This window comes from Ammospiza caudacuta, chromosome 5, assembly GCF_027887145.1.
Source record: "Ammospiza caudacuta isolate bAmmCau1 chromosome 5, bAmmCau1.pri, whole genome shotgun sequence".
NCBI classification, from domain to species: domain Eukaryota; kingdom Metazoa; phylum Chordata; class Aves; order Passeriformes; family Passerellidae; genus Ammospiza; species Ammospiza caudacuta.
This window is the reverse complement of record NC_080597.1, coordinates 17,237,269-17,258,459: the sequence shown is the minus strand read 5'-3', so window position 1 is coordinate 17,258,459 and position 21,191 is coordinate 17,237,269. Positions and strand designations below refer to the sequence as shown.

General features: G+C 52.1%; 4 protein-coding genes across 4 annotated transcripts; all 4 read right to left on the bottom strand.

The window, feature by feature from the left end:
• Window positions 1-71: 71 nt before the first annotated feature.
• LOC131557850 (inositol 1,4,5-trisphosphate receptor-interacting protein-like 1) lies at window positions 72-1,641 on the bottom strand. The gene is given in 2 exon segments (XM_058805319.1): window positions 72-1,473; window positions 1,475-1,641. Coding segments are annotated over 2 exon segments (1,569 nt in total).
• Window positions 1,642-5,345: 3,704 nt separating this feature from the next.
• On the bottom strand, window positions 5,346-6,989 carry LOC131557848 (inositol 1,4,5-trisphosphate receptor-interacting protein-like 1). Its single transcript, XM_058805316.1, has one exon. The coding sequence runs from the start codon at window positions 6,921-6,923 to the stop codon at window positions 5,346-5,348; it is 1,578 nt and encodes a 525-aa protein (XP_058661299.1). The 5' UTR covers window positions 6,924-6,989.
• Window positions 6,990-10,627: 3,638 nt separating this feature from the next.
• On the bottom strand, window positions 10,628-12,271 carry LOC131557847 (inositol 1,4,5-trisphosphate receptor-interacting protein-like 1). Its single transcript, XM_058805315.1, has one exon. The coding sequence runs from the start codon at window positions 12,203-12,205 to the stop codon at window positions 10,628-10,630; it is 1,578 nt and encodes a 525-aa protein (XP_058661298.1). The 5' UTR covers window positions 12,206-12,271.
• A 3,638-nt stretch (window positions 12,272-15,909) lies between these two features.
• On the bottom strand, window positions 15,910-17,553 carry LOC131557845 (inositol 1,4,5-trisphosphate receptor-interacting protein-like 1). Its single transcript, XM_058805312.1, has one exon. The coding sequence runs from the start codon at window positions 17,485-17,487 to the stop codon at window positions 15,910-15,912; it is 1,578 nt and encodes a 525-aa protein (XP_058661295.1). The 5' UTR covers window positions 17,488-17,553.
• Between the last annotated feature and the right edge of the window lie 3,638 nt (window positions 17,554-21,191).

Below are 21,191 nucleotides of genomic sequence, written 5' to 3'. Positions count from 1 at the left end.
TCTCCTGAGAACTGGTTCTCTGCCACCCGGTGTGAGCCTCACAAGCACAGCTCTGTGCAGGAGAACCTCTTTCACTGCTCATTTCTAAGGATCCGTTTGAACCAATGCTGCAGATCCATGTACTGGTTCATTGCCTGAGAGTGGGCAACGGGATCCATCACCAGGTCATGGAAGAGATTGCGTGACCTGGCCATTAGGACCTCTGGGGGCAAGCGGATGCCCTCAGGAAGCCTCTGGTTGCCCACAATGAAGTGATTGAGGCGTCTCCTTTCCACACATGTGCGCAGGCTCTCGCTGATATCCATCAGCCGGCTCACAAAATGTCTCCTGCGCCACTGTGACGCGGGCAAGATGCTCAGGAGGTGCATGACAATGGTCTTGATGGTATAGGTGGAAAAGCCTAAGCCCAGCTGAAGACGAGTGAAGAACTGCAGGCATTTCAGGTGCAAGCTGTCAGGGGGAGCCTGCCTGGCGATGTACCTGAAGAACTTCATCTCAGCCACAGCGTAGCTCTCTGGCCAGATTGTGCTGGAGGTGTGGGCTTGCCTAGGCTGGCTGCTCACAAAGACGTCTGAGTTGCCTTGCCGCACCCCAAAGAGGATCTCGATCCGGTAGCTTTCTCTGCCGTTGGTCACCTTGAACTGGCAGGAGCGTCTGGGGGGCAGCAGCACTAAATGCCAACTGTGTGACTCAAGCAAAGCCGGCCAGATTGCTCTCACCAGCTGGTAGAACCAGCGGGCAGTTTTCTCCACGTCCAGGTAGGAGCCCGTGCACAGGGTATGAAGGAGGCTGGGATCCTGATGCCTCCTCAGCTCCTCCTCAGGGTGGTGCAGGAAGCACAGCATGTGCTCACCCTGCTGCTCACTCGTGCAGGTGCACTCCTGCTGCACGCGGATGTGGAAGTTCCTCAAGCGCCTCTGCCATGCAGTGCCCAGCTCTAGGTGGAAGCTGTGCCCTCGGGGAGGTGTCATGGGTATGAGCACCTGGTACACAACATCCTGCTCACGGGGACTCCAACCTTCGAAGGCACTGCCCACCCCAATGGCTCCTTGCAGCACCGGATAGAAACTGTTGGACAAGACCCGTCGAAAATAAATTGCAAAATGCTCCATCAGGGTTCTTGTCCACATGCATCCTCCCTGCAGGTCCTGCACAGGCCACTGTACGCGCTCCATTATGATTCTTCCAAAGTTGTCGGCACGATCACGGAATTCTTGCACTTGATTTCCAACGTCATTGACGTTTGCTGCATTGGCAGCTTCATTGCCAGCTTCATTGGCAGCAGCATTGTCGACATCCTCTGCACGGCCATCATCACTGTCGTCTTCCTCCACCTCCATTTCATTGTCTCCTTCATCTTCATTTCCAAAGTCTTCTTCATGTGCATGCACATTTTCAACCTCCTCTTCATTTACACCATCATGTGCTTCTCCTTGCTCCTCTGTCCTCAGGCTCCCTTTCCTCCACATATACCAAGAGAAGGAGCAGGAGCCCAGCAAGAGCCCAGAGCTGCCAGTGCTGCCGGGCAGAGGAGAGCAGGTCTCCCCAGGCCAAGACACCCTGCTTCAGCAGGACCAGCTGCTCCACCTCCCGCTGCAGATGAATCTTCTCCTCTTCCTGGAGCTTGGCACGCACCTCCATTCGCAGACGTGTCGCCTCGTCCAAGCCATTACCCACGGGCTGTGGGTACTGGACTAAACTTGGCAAGAGCAAGAGCCACAATACCCAGGTATCCATGGTCTGCAGGAGGATGGAGAGAAGGCCTTGAGAGGGAGGGGCTGAGAGGGAGGCAGCTGGCAGCAGGGATTGTGGGGGGCAGCAGGGACAGGAATTCCAGGGATCTGGGAGCAGGAAGCACAGGACCCCAGAGAGCTGGCAAGCAGCCAGGCCCGTTCCGCTGCCCAAGCAGCAGCAGCAGCAGCAGCAGCAGCAGCAGCAGCAGCAGCACGGTGTCCTGCCCAAGGCTGGGCCATGAGGGGCTGTTCCTGGATGCAGGGGGAAAAGCCAGCCCCGGGTACTGCGTTTCTGCCCCGGCCCTTATCCCCAGCCCAGCCTCCCCACCATGTGTGCACTCACCGCTTGCCCAAGCAATACAGGGCCAGCGTTACCTGCTGGGGCCTTGTATAGCTGCCCCCATTTGTGACATGGCCCCGTGATGTCATGGACGTCACAGTACACCACAGCCAGCCCAGCCCCACCCTTTGTCCCCACCCCAGCTCAGACTGTCGCAGGGGCCCTGGGGTACCGGTTAAGGCAGCCTTTGAGTGAATCTTCTTCAAAGAACCTCTCTTGGCCCTTCTCTTGTCTTTTTTCTCAGCTGCCCTCCACTGGCAATCTCATAGATATCCATGTTGGAAGGCACTCTTGAGGATCACGGAGTCAAAGCCTTGACTCCATGCTGAGCTTCAGTTAAATCTCTGAGTCTATAAAAGCTGCACTTTGGTTTCAGCCCTGCTGCTTTTCTGAAGAATGAGCATGACAGCATCCTCCTGGCTTCCCCACACCACTTGTGGACCAGGCCTCTGGAGAGCACTCCTTTTTTCTACTCCAGAAAGAGTTTCCCAGCACAATTGTTCTGCATTAGAAAGATGTCTTTTAGGTGACCAGTTCCAGATAGATTGGTCTGTCTTTCTGTGCATAAACAGGCACAGCTACACAGACTGCAGTGATGAACTGCCATCTAAGAGTCGCAGGCTGCTATTGTAGCTCTTCCCCCTGATTCCTACCCAAAAATGCTCAACCCCATCAGCACCATCATTAAGCTCTAGACAGGTGGAACCCCGCCTTACATAAAGGGTGACCCCAGCGCCCCCCCCTTCCCTGCCTGTGTCTTCTGCAGGGTTACAAAGATATAAACCAGAGGGCTATTGTGGTGGTCAGCAGCTTGCCTGAAGGCCTCACGCTTTCATTTCATCCTAATTTTAGAACTGAAGCAGAAGTAATTCTATAAGTACTTTAATGATGAAACTTAACCAGTGTGGACCGTTAGGGAGCAGGCCCGGACCGTTGGGGACACCAGCAGCTATTGGCTGTTTGACCGGGTGGCAACTGCTTCAACCAATGTGGACTGACCAGGCAGACATTCAGATCTGCAAAGGAAGAGAGCACTCAATAAAAGTTGCTTGCTGTGCATGAAGCTTGGTGCGTGTGTATGGTGCCATTCCTGCCTCCACAATCAAAGTGGCAGAGGGGTTCCATACAGTAGGAAACTGGAAAAGTCTTGTTCCTTCCGAGTACCTCAGGCAGTGGGGGAAGGAAGAGGGTGATGCACCTGGGAATTAGGATAAAAAAGGAGGCTGCGGCCTTGTCCTGGGTCTCAAGAAATCGAGACACCCCAAGGGGAAATGTCCCTTGGCCTCTCCCTTTATTCCAATACTATTACAGGACTCCTCTGTGTCCTCCCTGGAGATAACCTCTGGCGTTGTGAAGTTTGTTCCCCACAGGGACACACCCTACTCTTTCAGTGCTCATTCTCCAGCTCTTCTCTGCTTTCTAACACATCTAGAAGCCCGTGTCCTTGCTGCTGCACGGATCTCCCACGGCTCTCTGCCAGCAGCACTCCAGAGCTCCCAGCTCCAGCTGGCAGGGCCTCAGCGCCTGCCCTGTGCCCTCCCGCCCTGACGGCCACACCAGGCCCTGCTTGCCGTCCTCATGGTGGCACTCCTGGCCCCAGCGTTCTCCAAGGCCTTCTCCGGGGGCACCTTCTTGCGGCCTTTCACTCTCTGCACCAGGCCCAGCAGAGACCTGAGAGCGGCAGTGGACAAGGGCCTGCAGGGACAGCACCAGGCCCAGTGGCTTCCCTCTGACAGCGGGCCGGCTTGGGCTGGAGATGCACAAGAAATTCTTGCCTCTCAGGCTGCTCAGGCCCTTGCCTACACACACTGCCCACAGCAGCTGTGGCTGCCCCATCCCTGGCAGCGTTCCAAGCCAGGCTGGACGGGGTCTGAAACAAGCGGGCCCAGGAGAAGGTGTCCCTGCCCTTGGCAGCAGGGTTGCAACAAGACCATTTTTAAGCATCCTTCCAAGGGAGGCCCTTCTGGCCTTCTGTGGTTGCAGGGGCCGCGGTCAACTGGACTTAATTTCTGATTAGAACCAATTCACCACTGCAAGTATGGCCAATTTCAAGGAGACTCTTCACAAGCTCAGATTCACAACTTGTCGCTTTTACCTACACTACAGGTCTGGTTGAGGTCAATAAAGTCTTGCATGATCCAGGTTCTGGAATCTTGCCCTTTATTGAATCAAGAGCAACGAAATTTCCAGGTTGCTACTCATAAAAGCACTAACTATAGAACATAGTTGTGTGTCCCCAGCAGACAGAGACACGATATATGTCTTTACTACTACATTAAAAAAAACTCTTATATATTAAACTCCTTATATATACAATATAACATTTATAATTGCTACGTATGATATAAATGTATCAATTTTTTGGAAATTTTAAAATAACATGTTTTCATCCATATAAGATATAAGTGCCCTATGAGCATTAATACGTATCACAACTTAGAGTGACGCTAAATATTGGCTATATTGCATTCTTTAAACAAAATTACATATTTGACCCTTTAGAATAATTTCTTCTCATGATATAATAGTTACATAATTCATGTAGTTGACAATATTTATATTATTCCATTGGCTTTTATGATATTTTACTATTATATATGATAATTGATAAGCTTTCTAGCATATAATATGTACACAGGGGATATATATACACAAATTAACAACCTAGATCTTTACATATACAAAGTATCAGGTCAGCTCCAACACAGTTGGTACAATGCTGACCTGAAGGATTCCCATGAGGGAAGAAGGAGAAACAACGTCCATTCAGCAATCCCAAACATTGCCCAGGGATTGTGGAGTCTCCCTCCCCAGAGAGAGAGAGTCAACAACCTTGATCCGAACGCAATCCTTTGTAGTGTAGAGCGGGAAGACCTGCCGGGAGCACCCCTGAAGCAAATGATGCCACCAGTGGTCCTTTCAAACATTCCCTCATCTGAGATTCTGAGATTCGTGTCTCGGCACAAGATGAAGCCCTCAGAGGGAAAATGGACTCAAAGAAAGAGGTGGGGGAATAATAGCATTTCCTTGTGCATGTTCCTTGATCTTTGGAGCCAACCTGGTCATCACTGGATGCAGTGCTGGGGAGGCTCTTGAGACCACACTGCTGCTGCTGCTGCTGCTGCTGCTGATGGCATAGTGCTGCTACGCAGCGTTTTCCCTTCCCTCTCCGAAACCTACCTTCTCCCTTCTTTTCCCATCTCTCCTGAGAACTGGTTCTCTGCCACCCGGTGTGAGCCTCACAAGCACAGCTCTGTGCAGGAGAACCTCTTTCACTGTTCATTTCTAAGGATCCGTTTGAACCAATGCTGCAGATCCATGTACTGGTTCATTGCCTGAGAGTGGGCAACGGGATCCATCACCAGGTCATGGAAGAGATTGTGTGACCTGGCCATTAGGACCTCTGGGGGCAAGCGGATGCCCTCAGGAAGCCTCTGGTTGCCCACAATGAAGTGATTGAGGCGTCTCCTTTCCACACATGTGCGCAGGCTCTCGCTGATATCCATCAGCCGGCTCACAAAATGTCTCCTGCGCCACTGTGACGCGGGCAAGATGCTCAGGAGGTGCATGACAATGGTCTTGATGGTATAGGTGGAAAAGCCTAAGCCCAGCTGAAGACGAGTGAAGAACTGCAGGCATTTCAGGTGCAAGCTGTCAGGGGGAGCCTGCCTGGCGATGTACCTGAAGAACTTCATCTCAGCCACAGCGTAGCTCTCTGGCCAGATTGTGCTGGAGGTGTGGGCTTGCCTAGGCTGGCTGCTCACAAAGACGTCTGAGTTGCCTTGCCGCAGCCCAAAGAGGATCTCGATCCGGTAGCTTTCTCTGCCGTTGGTCACCTTGAACTGGCAGGAGCGTCTGGGGGGCAGCAGCACTAAATGCCAACTGTGTGACTCAAGCAAAGCCGGCCAGATTGCTCTCACCAGCTGGTAGAACCAGCGGGCAGTTTTCTCCACGTCCAGGTAGGAGCCCGTGCACAGGGTATGAAGGAGGCTGGGATCCTGATGCCTCCTCAGCTCCTCCTCAGGGTGGTGCAGGAAGCACAGCATGTGCTCACCCTGCTGCTCACTCGTGCAGGTGCACTCCTGCTGCACGCGGATGTGGAAGTTCCTCAAGCGCCTCTGCCATGCAGTGCCCAGCTCTAGGTGGAAGCTGTGCCCTCGGGGAGGTGTCATGGGTATGAGCACCTGGTACACAACATCCTGCTCACGGGGACTCCAACCTTCGAAGGCACTACCCACCCCAATGGCTCCTTGCAGCACCGGATAGAAACTGTTGGACAAGACCCGTCGAAAATAAATTGCAAAATGCTCCATCAGGGTTCTTGTCCACATGCATCCACCCTGCAGGTCCTGCACAGGCCACTGTACGCGCTCCATTATGATTCTTCCAAAGTTGTCGGCATGATCACGGAATTCTTGCACTTGATTTCCAACGTCATTGACGTTTGCTGCATTGGCAGCTTCATTGCCAGCTTCATTGGCAGCAGCATTGTCGACATCCTCTGCACGGCCATCATCACTGTCGTCTTCCTCCACCTCCATTTCATTGTCTCCTTCGTCTTCATTTCCAAAGTCTTCTTCATGTGCATGCACATTTTCAACCTCCTCTTCATTTACACCATCATGTGCTTCTCCTTGCTCCTCTGTCCTCAGGCTCCCTTTCCTCCACATATACCACAGTGCCAAGAGAAGGAGCAGGAGCCCAGCAAGAGCCCAGAGCTGCCAGTGCTGCCGGGCAGAGGAGAGCAGGTCTCCCCAGGCCAAGACACCCTGCTTCAGCAGGACCAGCTGCTCCACCTCCCGCTGCAGATGAATCTTCTCCTCTTCCTGGAGCTTGGCACGCACCTCCATTCGCAGACGTGTCACCTCGTCCAAGCCATTACCCACGGGCTGTGGGTACTGGACTAAACTTGGCAAGAGCAAGAGCCACAATACCCAGGTATCCATGGTCTGCAGGAGGATGGAGAGAAGGCCTTGAGAGGGAGGGGCTGAGAGGGAGGCAGCTGGCAGCAGGGATTGTGGGGGGCAGCAGGGACAGGAATTCCAGGGATCTGGGAGCAGGAAGCACAGGACCCCAGAGAGCTGGCAAGCAGCCAGGCCCGTTCCGCTGCCCAAGCAGCAGCAGCAGCAGCAGCAGCAGCAGCAGCAGCAGCAGCACGGTGTCCTGCCCAAGGCTGGGCCATGAGGGGCTGTTCCTGGATGCAGGGGGAAAAGCCAGCCCCGGGTACTGCGTTTCTGCCCCGGCCCTTATCCCCAGCCCAGCCTCCCCACCATGTGTGCACTCACCGCTTGCCCAAGCAATACAGGGCCAGCGTTACCTGCTGGGGCCTTGTATAGCTGCCCCCATTTGTGACATGGCCCCGTGATGTCATGGACGTCACAGTACACCACAGCCAGCCCAGCCCCACCCTTTGTCCCCACCCCAGCTCAGACTGTCGCAGGGGCCCTGGGGTACCGGTTAAGGCAGCCTTTGAGTGAATCTTCTTCAAAGAACCTCTCTTGGCCCTTCTCTTGTCTTTTTTCTCAGCTGCCCTCCACTGGCAATCTCATAGATATCCATGTTGGAAGGCACTCTTGAGGATCACGGAGTCAAAGCCTTGACTCCATGCTGAGCTTCAGTTAAATCTCTGAGTCTATAAAAGCTGCACTTTGGTTTCAGCCCTGCTGCTTTTCTGAAGAATGAGCATGACAGCATCCTCCTGGCTTCCCCACACCACTTGTGGACCAGGCCTCTGGAGAGCACTCCTTTTTTCTACTCCAGAAAGAGTTTCCCAGCACAATTGTTCTGCATTAGAAAGATGTCTTTTAGGTGACCAGTTCCAGATAGATTGGTCTGTCTTTCTGTGCATAAACAGGCACAGCTACACAGACTGCAGTGATGAACTGCCATCTAAGAGTCGCAGGCTGCTATTGTAGCTCTTCCCCCTGATTCCTACCCAAAAATGCTCAACCCCATCAGCACCATCATTAAGCTCTAGACAGGTGGAACCCCGCCTTACATAAAGGGTGACCCCAGCGCCCCCCCCTTCCCTGCCTGTGTCTTCTGCAGGGTTACAAAGATATAAACCAGAGGGCTATTGTGGTGGTCAGCAGCTTGCCTGAAGGCCTCACGCTTTCATTTCATCCTAATTTTAGAACTGAAGCAGAAGTAATTCTATAAGTACTTTAATGATGAAACTTAACCAGTGTGGACCGTTAGGGAGCAGGCCCGGACCGTTGGGGACACCAGCAGCTATTGGCTGTTTGACCGGGTGGCAACTGCTTCAACCAATGTGGACTGACCAGGCAGACATTCAGATCTGCAAAGGAAGAGAGCACTCAATAAAAGTTGCTTGCTGTGCATGAAGCTTGGTGCGTGTGTATGGTGCCATTCCTGCCTCCACAATCAAAGTGGCAGAGGGGTTCCATACAGTAGGAAACTGGAAAAGTCTTGTTCCTTCCGAGTACCTCAGGCAGTGGGGGAAGGAAGAGGGTGATGCACCTGGGAATTAGGATAAAAAAGGAGGCTGCTGCCTTGTCCTGGGTCTCAAGAAATCGAGACACCCCAAGGGGAAATGTCCCTTGGCCTCTCCCTTTATTCCAATACTATTACAGGACTCCTCTGTGTCCTCCCTGGAGATAACCTCTGGCGTTGTGAAGTTTGTTCCCCACAGGGACACACCCTACTCTTTCAGTGCTCATTCTCCTGCTCTTCTCTGCTTTCTAACACATCTAGAAGCCCGTGTCCTTGCTGCTGCACGGATCTCCCACGGCTCTCTGCCAGCAGCACTCCAGAGCTCCCAGCTCCAGCTGGCAGGGCCTCAGCGCCTGCCCTGTGCCCTCCCGCCCTGACGGCCACACCAGGCCCTGCTTGCCGTCCTCATGGTGGCACTCCTGGCCCCAGCGTTCTCCAAGGCCTTCTCCGGGGGCACCTTCTTGCGGCCTTTCACTCTCTGCACCAGGCCCAGCAGAGACCTGAGAGCGGCAGTGGACAAGGGCCTGCAGGGACAGCACCAGGCCCAGTGGCTTCCCTCTGACAGCGGGCCGGCTTGGGCTGGAGATGCACAAGAAATTCTTGCCTCTCAGGCTGCTCAGGCCCTTGCCTACACACACTGCCCACAGCAGCTGTGGCTGCCCCATCCCTGGCAGCGTTCCAAGCCAGGCTGGACGGGGTCTGAAACAAGCGGGCCCAGGAGAAGGTGTCCCTGCCCTTGGCAGCAGGGTTGCAACAAGACCATTTTTAAGCATCCTTCCAAGGGAGGCCCTTCTGGCCTTCTGTGGTTGCAGGGGCCGCGGTCAACTGGACTTAATTTCTGATTAGAACCAATTCACCACTGCAAGTATGGCCAATTTCAAGGAGACTCTTCACAAGCTCAGATTCACAACTTGTCGCTTTTACCTACACTACAGGTCTGGTTGAGGTCAATAAAGTCTTGCATGATCCAGGTTCTGGAATCTTGTCCTTTATTGAATCAAGAGCAACGAAATTTCCAGGTTGCTACTCATAAAAGCACTAACTATAGAACATAGTTGTGTGTCCCCAGCAGACAGAGACACGATATATGTCTTTACTACTACATTAAAAAAAACTCTTATATATTAAACTCCTTATATATACAATATAACATTTATAATTGCTACGTATGATATAAATGTATCAATTTTTTGGAAATTTTAAAATAACATGTTTTCATCCATATAAGATATAAGTGCCCTATGAGCATTAATACGTATCACAACTTAGAGTGACGCTAAATATTGGCTATATTGCATTCTTTAAACAAAATTACATATTTGACCCTTTAGAATAATTTCTTCTCATGATATAATAGTTACATAATTCATGTAGTTGACAATATTTATATTATTCCATTGGCTTTTATGATATTTTACTATTATACATGATAATTGATAAGCTTTCTAGCATATAATATGTACACAGGGGATATATATACACAAATTAACAACCTAGATCTTTACATATACAAAGTATCAGGTCAGCTCCAACACAGTTGGTACAATGCTGACCTGAAGGATTCCCATGAGGGAAGAAGGAGAAACAACCTCCATTCAGCAATCCCAAACATTGCCCAGGGATTGTGGAGTCTCCCTCCCCAGAGAGAGAGAGTCAACAACCTTGATCCGAACGCAATCCTTTGTAGTGTAGAGCGGGAAGACCTGCCGGGAGCACCCCTGAAGCAAATGATGCCACCAGTGGTCCTTTCAAACATTCCCTCATCTGAGATTCTGAGATTCGTGTCTCGGCACAAGATGAAGCCCTCAGAGGGAAAATGGACTCAAAGAAAGAGGTGGGGGAATAATAGCATTTCCTTGTGCATGTTCCTTGATCTTTGGAGCCAACCTGGTCATCACTGGATGCAGTGCTGGGGAGGCTCTTGAGACCACACTGCTGCTGCTGCTGCTGCTGCTGCTGATGGCATAGTGCTGCTACGCAGCGTTTTCCCTTCCCTCTCCGAAACCTACCTTCTCCCTTCTTTTCCCATCTCTCCTGAGAACTGGTTCTCTGCCACCCGGTGTGAGCCTCACAAGCACAGCTCTGTGCAGGAGAACCTCTTTCACTGTTCATTTCTAAGGATCCGTTTGAACCAATGCTGCAGATCCATGTACTGGTTCATTGCCTGAGAGTGGGCAACGGGATCCATCACCAGGTCATGGAAGAGATTGCGTGACCTGGCCATTAGGACCTCTGGGGGCAAGCGGATGCCCTCAGGAAGCCTCTGGTTGCCCACAATGAAGTGATTGAGGCGTCTCCTTTCCACACACGTGCGCAGGCTCTCGCTGATATCCATCAGCCGGCTCACAAAATGTCTCCTGCGCCACTGTGACGCGGGCAAGATGCTCAGGAGGTGCATGACAATGGTCTTGATGGTATAGGTGGAAAAGCCTAAGCCCAGCTGAAGACGAGTGAAGAACTGCAGGCATTTCAGGTGCAAGCTGTCAGGGGGAGCCTGCCTGGCGATGTACCTGAAGAACTTCATCTCAGCCACAGCGTAGCTCTCTGGCCAGATTGTGCTGGAGGTGTGGGCTTGCCTAGGCTGGCTGCTCACAAAGACGTCTGAGTTGCCTTGCCGCAGCCCAAAGAGGATCTCGATCCGGTAGCTTTCTCTGCCGTTGGTCACCTTGAACTGGCAGGAGCGTCTGGGGGGCAGCAGCACTAAATGCCAACTGTGTGACTCAAGCAAAGCCGGCCAGATTGCTCTCACCAGCTGGTAGAACCAGCGGGCAGTTTTCTCCACGTCCAGGTAGGAGCCCGTGCACAGGGTATGAAGGAGGCTGGGATCCTGATGCCTCCTCAGCTCCTCCTCAGGGTGGTGCAGGAAGCACAGCATGTGCTCACCCTGCTGCTCACTCGTGCAGGTGCACTCCTGCTGCACGCGGATGTGGAAGTTCCTCAAGCGCCTCTGCCATGCAGTGCCCAGCTCTAGGTGGAAGCTGTGCCCTCGGGGAGGTGTCATGGGTATGAGCACCTGGTACACAACATCCTGCTCACGGGGACTCCAACCTTCGAAGGCACTACCCACCCCAATGGCTCCTTGCAGCACCGGATAGAAACTGTTGGACAAGACCCGTCGAAAATAAATTGCAAAATGCTCCATCAGGGTTCTTGTCCACATGCATCCACCCTGCAGGTCCTGCACAGGCCACTGTACGCGCTCCATTATGATTCTTCCAAAGTTGTCGGCACGATCACGGAATTCTTGCACTTGATTTCCAACGTCATTGACGTTTGCTGCATTGGCAGCTTCATTGCCAGCTTCATTGGCAGCAGCATTGTCGACATCCTCTGCACGGCCATCATCACTGTCGTCTTCCTCCACCTCCATTTCATTGTCTCCTTCGTCTTCATTTCCAAAGTCTTCTTCATGTGCATGCACATTTTCAACCTCCTCTTCATTTACACCATCATGTGCTTCTCCTTGCTCCTCTGTCCTCAGGCTCCCTTTCCTCCACATATACCACAGTGCCAAGAGAAGGAGCAGGAGCCCAGCAAGAGCCCAGAGCTGCCAGTGCTGCCGGGCAGAGGAGAGCAGGTCTCCCCAGGCCAAGACACCCTGCTTCAGCAGGACCAGCTGCTCCACCTCCCGCTGCAGATGAATCTTCTCCTCTTCCTGGAGCTTGGCACGCACCTCCATTCGCAGACGTGTCACCTCGTCCAAGCCATTACCCACGGGCTGTGGGTACTGGACTAAACTTGGCAAGAGCAAGAGCCACAATACCCAGGTATCCATGGTCTGCAGGAGGATGGAGAGAAGGCCTTGAGAGGGAGGGGCTGAGAGGGAGGCAGCTGGCAGCAGGGATTGTGGGGGGCAGCAGGGACAGGAATTCCAGGGATCTGGGAGCAGGAAGCACAGGACCCCAGAGAGCTGGCAAGCAGCCAGGCCCGTTCCGCTGCCCAAGCAGCAGCAGCAGCAGCAGCAGCAGCAGCAGCAGCAGCAGCACGGTGTCCTGCCCAAGGCTGGGCCATGAGGGGCTGTTCCTGGATGCAGGGGGAAAAGCCAGCCCCGGGTACTGCGTTTCTGCCCCGGCCCTTATCCCCAGCCCAGCCTCCCCACCATGTGTGCACTCACCGCTTGCCCAAGCAATACAGGGCCAGCGTTACCTGCTGGGGCCTTGTATAGCTGCCCCCATTTGTGACATGGCCCCGTGATGTCATGGACGTCACAGTACACCACAGCCAGCCCAGCCCCACCCTTTGTCCCCACCCCAGCTCAGACTGTCGCAGGGGCCCTGGGGTACCGGTTAAGGCAGCCTTTGAGTGAATCTTCTTCAAAGAACCTCTCTTGGCCCTTCTCTTGTCTTTTTTCTCAGCTGCCCTCCACTGGCAATCTCATAGATATCCATGTTGGAAGGCACTCTTGAGGATCACGGAGTCAAAGCCTTGACTCCATGCTGAGCTTCAGTTAAATCTCTGAGTCTATAAAAGCTGCACTTTGGTTTCAGCCCTGCTGCTTTTCTGAAGAATGAGCATGACAGCATCCTCCTGGCTTCCCCACACCACTTGTGGACCAGGCCTCTGGAGAGCACTCCTTTTTTCTACTCCAGAAAGAGTTTCCCAGCACAATTGTTCTGCATTAGAAAGATGTCTTTTAGGTGACCAGTTCCAGATAGATTGGTCTGTCTTTCTGTGCATAAACAGGCACAGCTACACAGACTGCAGTGATGAACTGCCATCTAAGAGTCGCAGGCTGCTATTGTAGCTCTTCCCCCTGATTCCTACCCAAAAATGCTCAACCCCATCAGCACCATCATTAAGCTCTAGACAGGTGGAACCCCGCCTTACATAAAGGGTGACCCCAGCGCCCCCCCCTTCCCTGCCTGTGTCTTCTGCAGGGTTACAAAGATATAAACCAGAGGGCTATTGTGGTGGTCAGCAGCTTGCCTGAAGGCCTCACGCTTTCATTTCATCCTAATTTTAGAACTGAAGCAGAAGTAATTCTATAAGTACTTTAATGATGAAACTTAACCAGTGTGGACCGTTAGGGAGCAGGCCCGGACCGTTGGGGACACCAGCAGCTATTGGCTGTTTGACCGGGTGGCAACTGCTTCAACCAATGTGGACTGACCAGGCAGACATTCAGATCTGCAAAGGAAGAGAGCACTCAATAAAAGTTGCTTGCTGTGCATGAAGCTTGGTGCGTGTGTATGGTGCCATTCCTGCCTCCACAATCAAAGTGGCAGAGGGGTTCCATACAGTAGGAAACTGGAAAAGTCTTGTTCCTTCCGAGTACCTCAGGCAGTGGGGGAAGGAAGAGGGTGATGCACCTGGGAATTAGGATAAAAAAGGAGGCTGCTGCCTTGTCCTGGGTCTCAAGAAATCGAGACACCCCAAGGGGAAATGTCCCTTGGCCTCTCCCTTTATTCCAATACTATTACAGGACTCCTCTGTGTCCTCCCTGGAGATAACCTCTGGCGTTGTGAAGTTTGTTCCCCACAGGGACACACCCTACTCTTTCAGTGCTCATTCTCCTGCTCTTCTCTGCTTTCTAACACATCTAGAAGCCCGTGTCCTTGCTGCTGCACGGATCTCCCACGGCTCTCTGCCAGCAGCACTCCAGAGCTCCCAGCTCCAGCTGGCAGGGCCTCAGCGCCTGCCCTGTGCCCTCCCGCCCTGACGGCCACACCAGGCCCTGCTTGCCGTCCTCATGGTGGCACTCCTGGCCCCAGCGTTCTCCAAGGCCTTCTCCGGGGGCACCTTCTTGCGGCCTTTCACTCTCTGCACCAGGCCCAGCAGAGACCTGAGAGCGGCAGTGGACAAGGGCCTGCAGGGACAGCACCAGGCCCAGTGGCTTCCCTCTGACAGCGGGCCGGCTTGGGCTGGAGATGCACAAGAAATTCTTGCCTCTCAGGCTGCTCAGGCCCTTGCCTACACACACTGCCCACAGCAGCTGTGGCTGCCCCATCCCTGGCAGCGTTCCAAGCCAGGCTGGACGGGGTCTGAAACAAGCGGGCCCAGGAGAAGGTGTCCCTGCCCTTGGCAGCAGGGTTGCAACAAGACCATTTTTAAGCATCCTTCCAAGGGAGGCACTTCTGGCCTTCTGTGGTCGCAGGGGCCGCGGTCAACTGGACTTAATTTCTGATTAGAACCAATTCACCACTGCAAGTATGGCCAATTTCAAGGAGACTCTTCACAAGCTCAGATTCACAACTTGTCGCTTTTACCTACACTACAGGTCTGGTTGAGGTCAATAAAGTCTTGCATGATCCAGGTTCTGGAATCTTGTCCTTTATTGAATCAAGAGCAACGAAATTTCCAGGTTGCTACTCATAAAAGCACTAACTATAGAACATAGTTGTGTGTCCCCAGCAGACAGAGACACGATATATGTCTTTACTACTACATTAAAAAAAACTCTTATATATTAAACTCCTTATATATACAATATAACATTTATAATTGCTACGTATGATATAAATGTATCAATTTTTTGGAAATTTTAAAATAACATGTTTTCATCCATATAAGATATAAGTGCCCTATGAGCATTAATACGTATCACAACTTAGAGTGACGCTAAATATTGGCTATATTGCATTCTTTAAACAAAATTACATATTTGACCCTTTAGAATAATTTCTTCTCATGATATAATAGTTACATAATTCATGTAGTTGACAATATTTATATTATTCCATTGGCTTTTATGATATTTTACTATTATATATGATAATTGATAAGCTTTCTAGCATATAATATGTACACAGGGGATATATATACACAAATTAACAACCTAGATCTTTACATATACAAAGTATCAGGTCAGCTCCAACACAGTTGGTACAATGCTGACCTGAAGGATTCCCATGAGGGAAGAAGGAGAAACAACCTCCATTCAGCAATCCCAAACATTGCCCAGGGATTGTGGAGTCTCCCTCCCCAGAGAGAGAGAGTCAACAACCTTGATCCGAACGCAATCCTTTGTAGTGTAGAGCGGGAAGACCTGCCGGGAGCACCCCTGAAGCAAATGATGCCACCAGTGGTCCTTTCAAACATTCCCTCATCTGAGATTCTGAGATTCGTGTCTCGGCACAAGATGAAGCCCTCAGAGGGAAAATGGACTCAAAGAAAGAGGTGGGGGAATAATAGCATTTCCTTGTGCATGTTCCTTGATCTTTGGAGCCAACCTGGTCATCACTGGATGCAGTGCTGGGGAGGCTCTTGAGACCACACTGCTGCTGCTGCTGCTGCTGCTGCTGATGGCATAGTGCTGCTACGCAGCGTTTTCCCTTCCCTCTCCGAAACCTACCTTCTCCCTTCTTTTCCCATCTCTCCTGAGAACTGGTTCTCTGCCACCCGGTGTGAGCCTCACAAGCACAGCTCTGTGCAGGAGAACCTCTTTCACTGTTCATTTCTAAGGATCCGTTTGAACCAATGCTGCAGATCCATGTACTGGTTCATTGCCTGAGAGTGGGCAACGGGATCCATCACCAGGTCATGGAAGAGATTGCGTGACCTGGCCATTAGGACCTCTGGGGGCAAGCGGATGCCCTCAGGAAGCCTCTGGTTGCCCACAATGAAGTGATTGAGGCGTCTCCTTTCCACACACGTGCGCAGGCTCTCGCTGATATCCATCAGCCGGCTCACAAAATGTCTCCTGCGCCACTGTGACGCGGGCAAGATGCTCAGGAGGTGCATGACAATGGTCTTGATGGTATAGGTGGAAAAGCCTAAGCCCAGCTGAAGACGAGTGAAGAACTGCAGGCATTTCAGGTGCAAGCTGTCAGGGGGAGCCTGCCTGGCGATGTACCTGAAGAACTTCATCTCAGCCACAGCGTAGCTCTCTGGCCAGATTGTGCTGGAGGTGTGGGCTTGCCTAGGCTGGCTGCTCACAAAGACGTCTGAGTTGCCTTGCCGCAGCCCAAAGAGGATCTCGATCCGGTAGCTTTCTCTGCCGTTGGTCACCTTGAACTGGCAGGAGCGTCTGGGGGGCAGCAGCACTAAATGCCAACTGTGTGACTCAAGCAAAGCCGGCCAGATTGCTCTCACCAGCTGGTAGAACCAGCGGGCAGTTTTCTCCACGTCCAGGTAGGAGCCCGTGCACAGGGTATGAAGGAGGCTGGGATCCTGATGCCTCCTCAGCTCCTCCTCAGGGTGGTGCAGGAAGCACAGCATGTGCTCACCCTGCTGCTCACTCGTGCAGGTGCACTCCTGCTGCACGCGGATGTGGAAGTTCCTCAAGGGCCTCTGCCATGCAGTGCCCAGCTCTAGGTGGAAGCTGTGCCCTCGGGGAGGTGTCATGGGTATGAGCACCTGGTACACAACATCCTGCTCACGGGGACTCCAACCTTCGAAGGCACTGCCCACCCCAATGGCTCCTTGCAGCACCGGATAGAAACTGTTGGACAAGACCCGTCGAAAATAAATTGCAAAATGCTCCATCAGGGTTCTTGTCCACATGCATCCACCCTGCAGGTCCTGCACAGGCCACTGTACGCGCTCCATTATGATTCTTCCAAAGTTGTCGGCACGATCACGGAATTCTTGCACTTGATTTCCAACGTCATTGACGTTTGCTGCATTGGCAGCTTCATTGCCAGCTTCATTGGCAGCAGCATTGTCGACATCCTCTGCACGGCCATCATCACTGTCGTCTTCCTCCACCTCCATTTCATTGTCTCCTTCGTCTTCATTTCCAAAGTCTTCTTCATGTGCATGCACATTTTCAACCTCCTCTTCATTTACACCATCATGTGCTTCTCCTTGCTCCTCTGTCCTCAGGCTCCCTTTCCTCCACATATACCACAGTGCCAAGAGAAGGAGCAGGAGCCCAGCAAGAGCCCAGAGCTGCCAGTGCTGCCGGGCAGAGGAGAGCAGGTCTCCCCAGGCCAAGACACCCTGCTTCAGCAGGACCAGCTGCTCCACCTCCCGCTGCAGATGAATCTTCTCCTCTTCCTGGAGCTTGGCACGCACCTCCATTCGCAGACGTGTCACCTCGTCCAAGCCATTACCCACGGGCTGTGGGTACTGGACTAAACTTGGCAAGAGCAAGAGCCACAATACCCAGGTATCCATGGTCTGCAGGAGGATGGAGAGAAGGCCTTGAGAGGGAGGGGCTGAGAGGGAGGCAGCTGGCAGCAGGGATTGTGGGGGGCAGCAGGGACAGGAATTCCAGGGATCTGGGAGCAGGAAGCACAGGACCCCAGAGAGCTGGCAAGCAGCCAGGCCCGTTCCGCTGCCCAAGCAGCAGCAGCAGCAGCAGCAGCAGCAGCAGCAGCAGCAGCACGGTGTCCTGCCCAAGGCTGGGCCATGAGGGGCTGTTCCTGGATGCAGGGGGAAAAGCCAGCCCCGGGTACTGCGTTTCTGCCCCGGCCCTTATCCCCAGCCCAGCCTCCCCACCATGTGTGCACTCACCGCTTGCCCAAGCAATACAGGGCCAGCGTTACCTGCTGGGGCCTTGTATAGCTGCCCCCATTTGTGACATGGCCCCGTGATGTCATGGACGTCACAGTACACCACAGCCAGCCCAGCCCCACCCTTTGTCCCCACCCCAGCTCAGACTGTCGCAGGGGCCCTGGGGTACCGGTTAAGGCAGCCTTTGAGTGAATCTTCTTCAAAGAACCTCTCTTGGCCCTTCTCTTGTCTTTTTTCTCAGCTGCCCTCCACTGGCAATCTCATAGATATCCATGTTGGAAGGCACTCTTGAGGATCACGGAGTCAAAGCCTTGACTCCATGCTGAGCTTCAGTTAAATCTCTGAGTCTATAAAAGCTGCACTTTGGTTTCAGCCCTGCTGCTTTTCTGAAGAATGAGCATGACAGCATCCTCCTGGCTTCCCCACACCACTTGTGGACCAGGCCTCTGGAGAGCACTCCTTTTTTCTACTCCAGAAAGAGTTTCCCAGCACAATTGTTCTGCATTAGAAAGATGTCTTTTAGGTGACCAGTTCCAGATAGATTGGTCTGTCTTTCTGTGCATAAACAGGCACAGCTACACAGACTGCAGGGATGAACCGCCATCTAAGAGTCGCAGGCTGCTATTGTAGCTCTTCCCCCTGATTCCTACCCAAAAATGCTCAACCCCATCAGCACCATCATTAAGCTCTAGACAGGTGGAACCCCGCCTTACATAAAGGGTGACCCCAGCGCCCCCCCCTTCCCTGCCTGTGTCTTCTGCAGGGTTACAAAGATATAAACCAGAGGGCTATTGTGGTGGTCAGCAGCTTGCCTGAAGGCCTCACGCTTTCATTTCATCCTAATTTTAGAACTGAAGCAGAAGTAATTCTATAAGTACTTTAATGATGAAACTTAACCAGTGTGGACCGTTAGGGAGCAGGCCCGGACCGTGGGGGACACCAGCAGCTATTGGCTGTTTGACCGGGTGGCAACTGCTTCAACCAATGTGGACTGACCAGGCAGACATTCAGATCTGCAAAGGAAGAGAGCACTCAATAAAAGTTGCTTGCTGTGCATGAAGCTTGGTGCGTGTGTATGGTGCCATTCCTGCCTCCACAATCAAAGTGGCAGAGGGGTTCCATACAGTAGGAAACTGGAGAAGTCTTGTTCCTTCCGAGTACCTCAGGCAGTGGGGGAAGGAAGAGGGTGATGCACCTGGGAATTAGGATAAAAAAGGAGGCTGCGGCCTTGTCCTGGGTCTCAAGAAATCGAGACACCCCAAGGGGAAATGTCCCTTGGCCTCTCCCTTTATTCCAATACTATTACAGGACTCCTCTGTGTCCTCCCTGGAGATAACCTCTGGCGTTGTGAAGTTTGTTCCCCACAGGGACACACCCTACTCTTTCAGTGCCCATTCTCCAGCTCTTCTCTGCTTTCTAACACATCTAGAAGCCCGTGTCCTTGCTGCTGCACGGATCTCCCACGGCTCTCTGCCAGCAGCACTCCAGAGCTCCCAGCTCCAGCTGGCAGGGCCTCAGCGCCTGCCCTGTGCCCTCCCGCCCTGACGGCCACACCAGGCCCTGCTTGCCGTCCTCATGGTGGCACTCCTGGCCCCAGCGTTCTCCAAGGCCTTCTCCGGGGGCACCTTCTTGCGGCCTTTCACTCTCTGCACCAGGCCCAGCAGAGACCTGAGAGCGGCAGTGGACAAGGGCCTGCAGGGACAGCACCAGGCCCAGTGGCTTCCCTCTGACAGCGGGCCGGCTTGGGCTGGAGATGCACAAGAAATTCTTGCCTCTCAGGCTGCTCAGGCCCTTGCCTACACACACTGCCCACAGCAGCTGTGGCTGCCCCATCCCTGGCAGCGTTCCAAGCCAGGCTGGACGGGGTCTGAAACAAGCGGGCCCAGGAGAAGGTGTCCCTGCCCTTGGCAGCAGGGTTGCAACAAGACCATTTTTAAGCATCCTTCCAAGGGAGGCACTTCTGGCCTTCTGTGGTCGCAGGGGCCGCGGTCAACTGGACTTAATTTCTGATTAGAACCAATTCACCACTGCAAGTATGGCCAATTTCAAGGAGACTCTTCACAAGCTCAGATTCACAACTTGTCGCTTTTACCTACACTACAGGTCTGGTTGAGGTCAATAAAGTCTTGCATGATCCAGGTTCTGGAATCTTGTCCTTTATTGAATCAAGAGCAACGAAATTTCCAGGTTGCTACTCATAAAAGCACTAACTATAGAACATAGTTGTGTGTCCCCAGCAGACAGAGACACGATATATGTCTTTACTACTACATTAAAAAAAACTCTTATATATTAAACTCCTTATATATACAATATAACATTTATAATTGCTACGTATGATATAAATGTATCAATTTTTTGGAAATTTTAAAATAACATGTTTTCATCCATATAAGATATAAGTGCCCTATGAGCATTAATACGTATCACAACTTAGAGTGACGCTAAATATTGGCTATATTGCATTCTTTAAACAAAATTACATATTTGACCCTTTAGAATAATTTCTTCTCATGATATAATAGTTACATAATTCATGTAGTTGACAATATTTATATTATTCCATTGGCTTTTATGATATTTTACTATTATACATGATAATTGATAAGCTTTCTAGCATATAATATGTACACAGGGGATATATATACACAAATTAACAACCTAGATCTTTACATATACAAAGTATCAGGTCAGCTCCAACACAGTTGGTACAATGCTGACCTGAAGGATTCCCATGAGGGAAGAAGGAGAAACAACCTCCATTCAGCAATCCCAAACATTGCCCAGGGATTGTGGAGTCTCCCTCCCCAGAGAGAGAGAGTCAACAACCTTGATCCGAACGCAATCCTTTGTAGTGTAGAGCGGGAAGACCTGCCGGGAGCACCCCTGAAGCAAATGATGCCACCAGTGGTCCTTTCAAACATTCCCTCATCTGAGATTCTGAGATTCGTGTCTCGGCACAAGATGAAGCCCTCAGAGGGAAAATGGACTCAAAGAAAGAGGTGGGGGAATAATAGCATTTCCTTGTGCATGTTCCTTGATCTTTGGAGCCAACCTGGTCATCACTGGATGCAGTGCTGGGGAGGCTCTTGAGACCACACTGCTGCTGCTGCTGCTGCTGCTGCTGATGGCATAGTGCTGCTACGCAGCGTTTTCCCTTCCCTCTCTGAAACCTACCTTCTCCCTTCTTTTCCCATCTCTCCTGAGAACTGGTTCTCTGCCACCCGGTGTGAGCCTCACAAGCACAGCTCTGTGCAGGAGAACCTCTT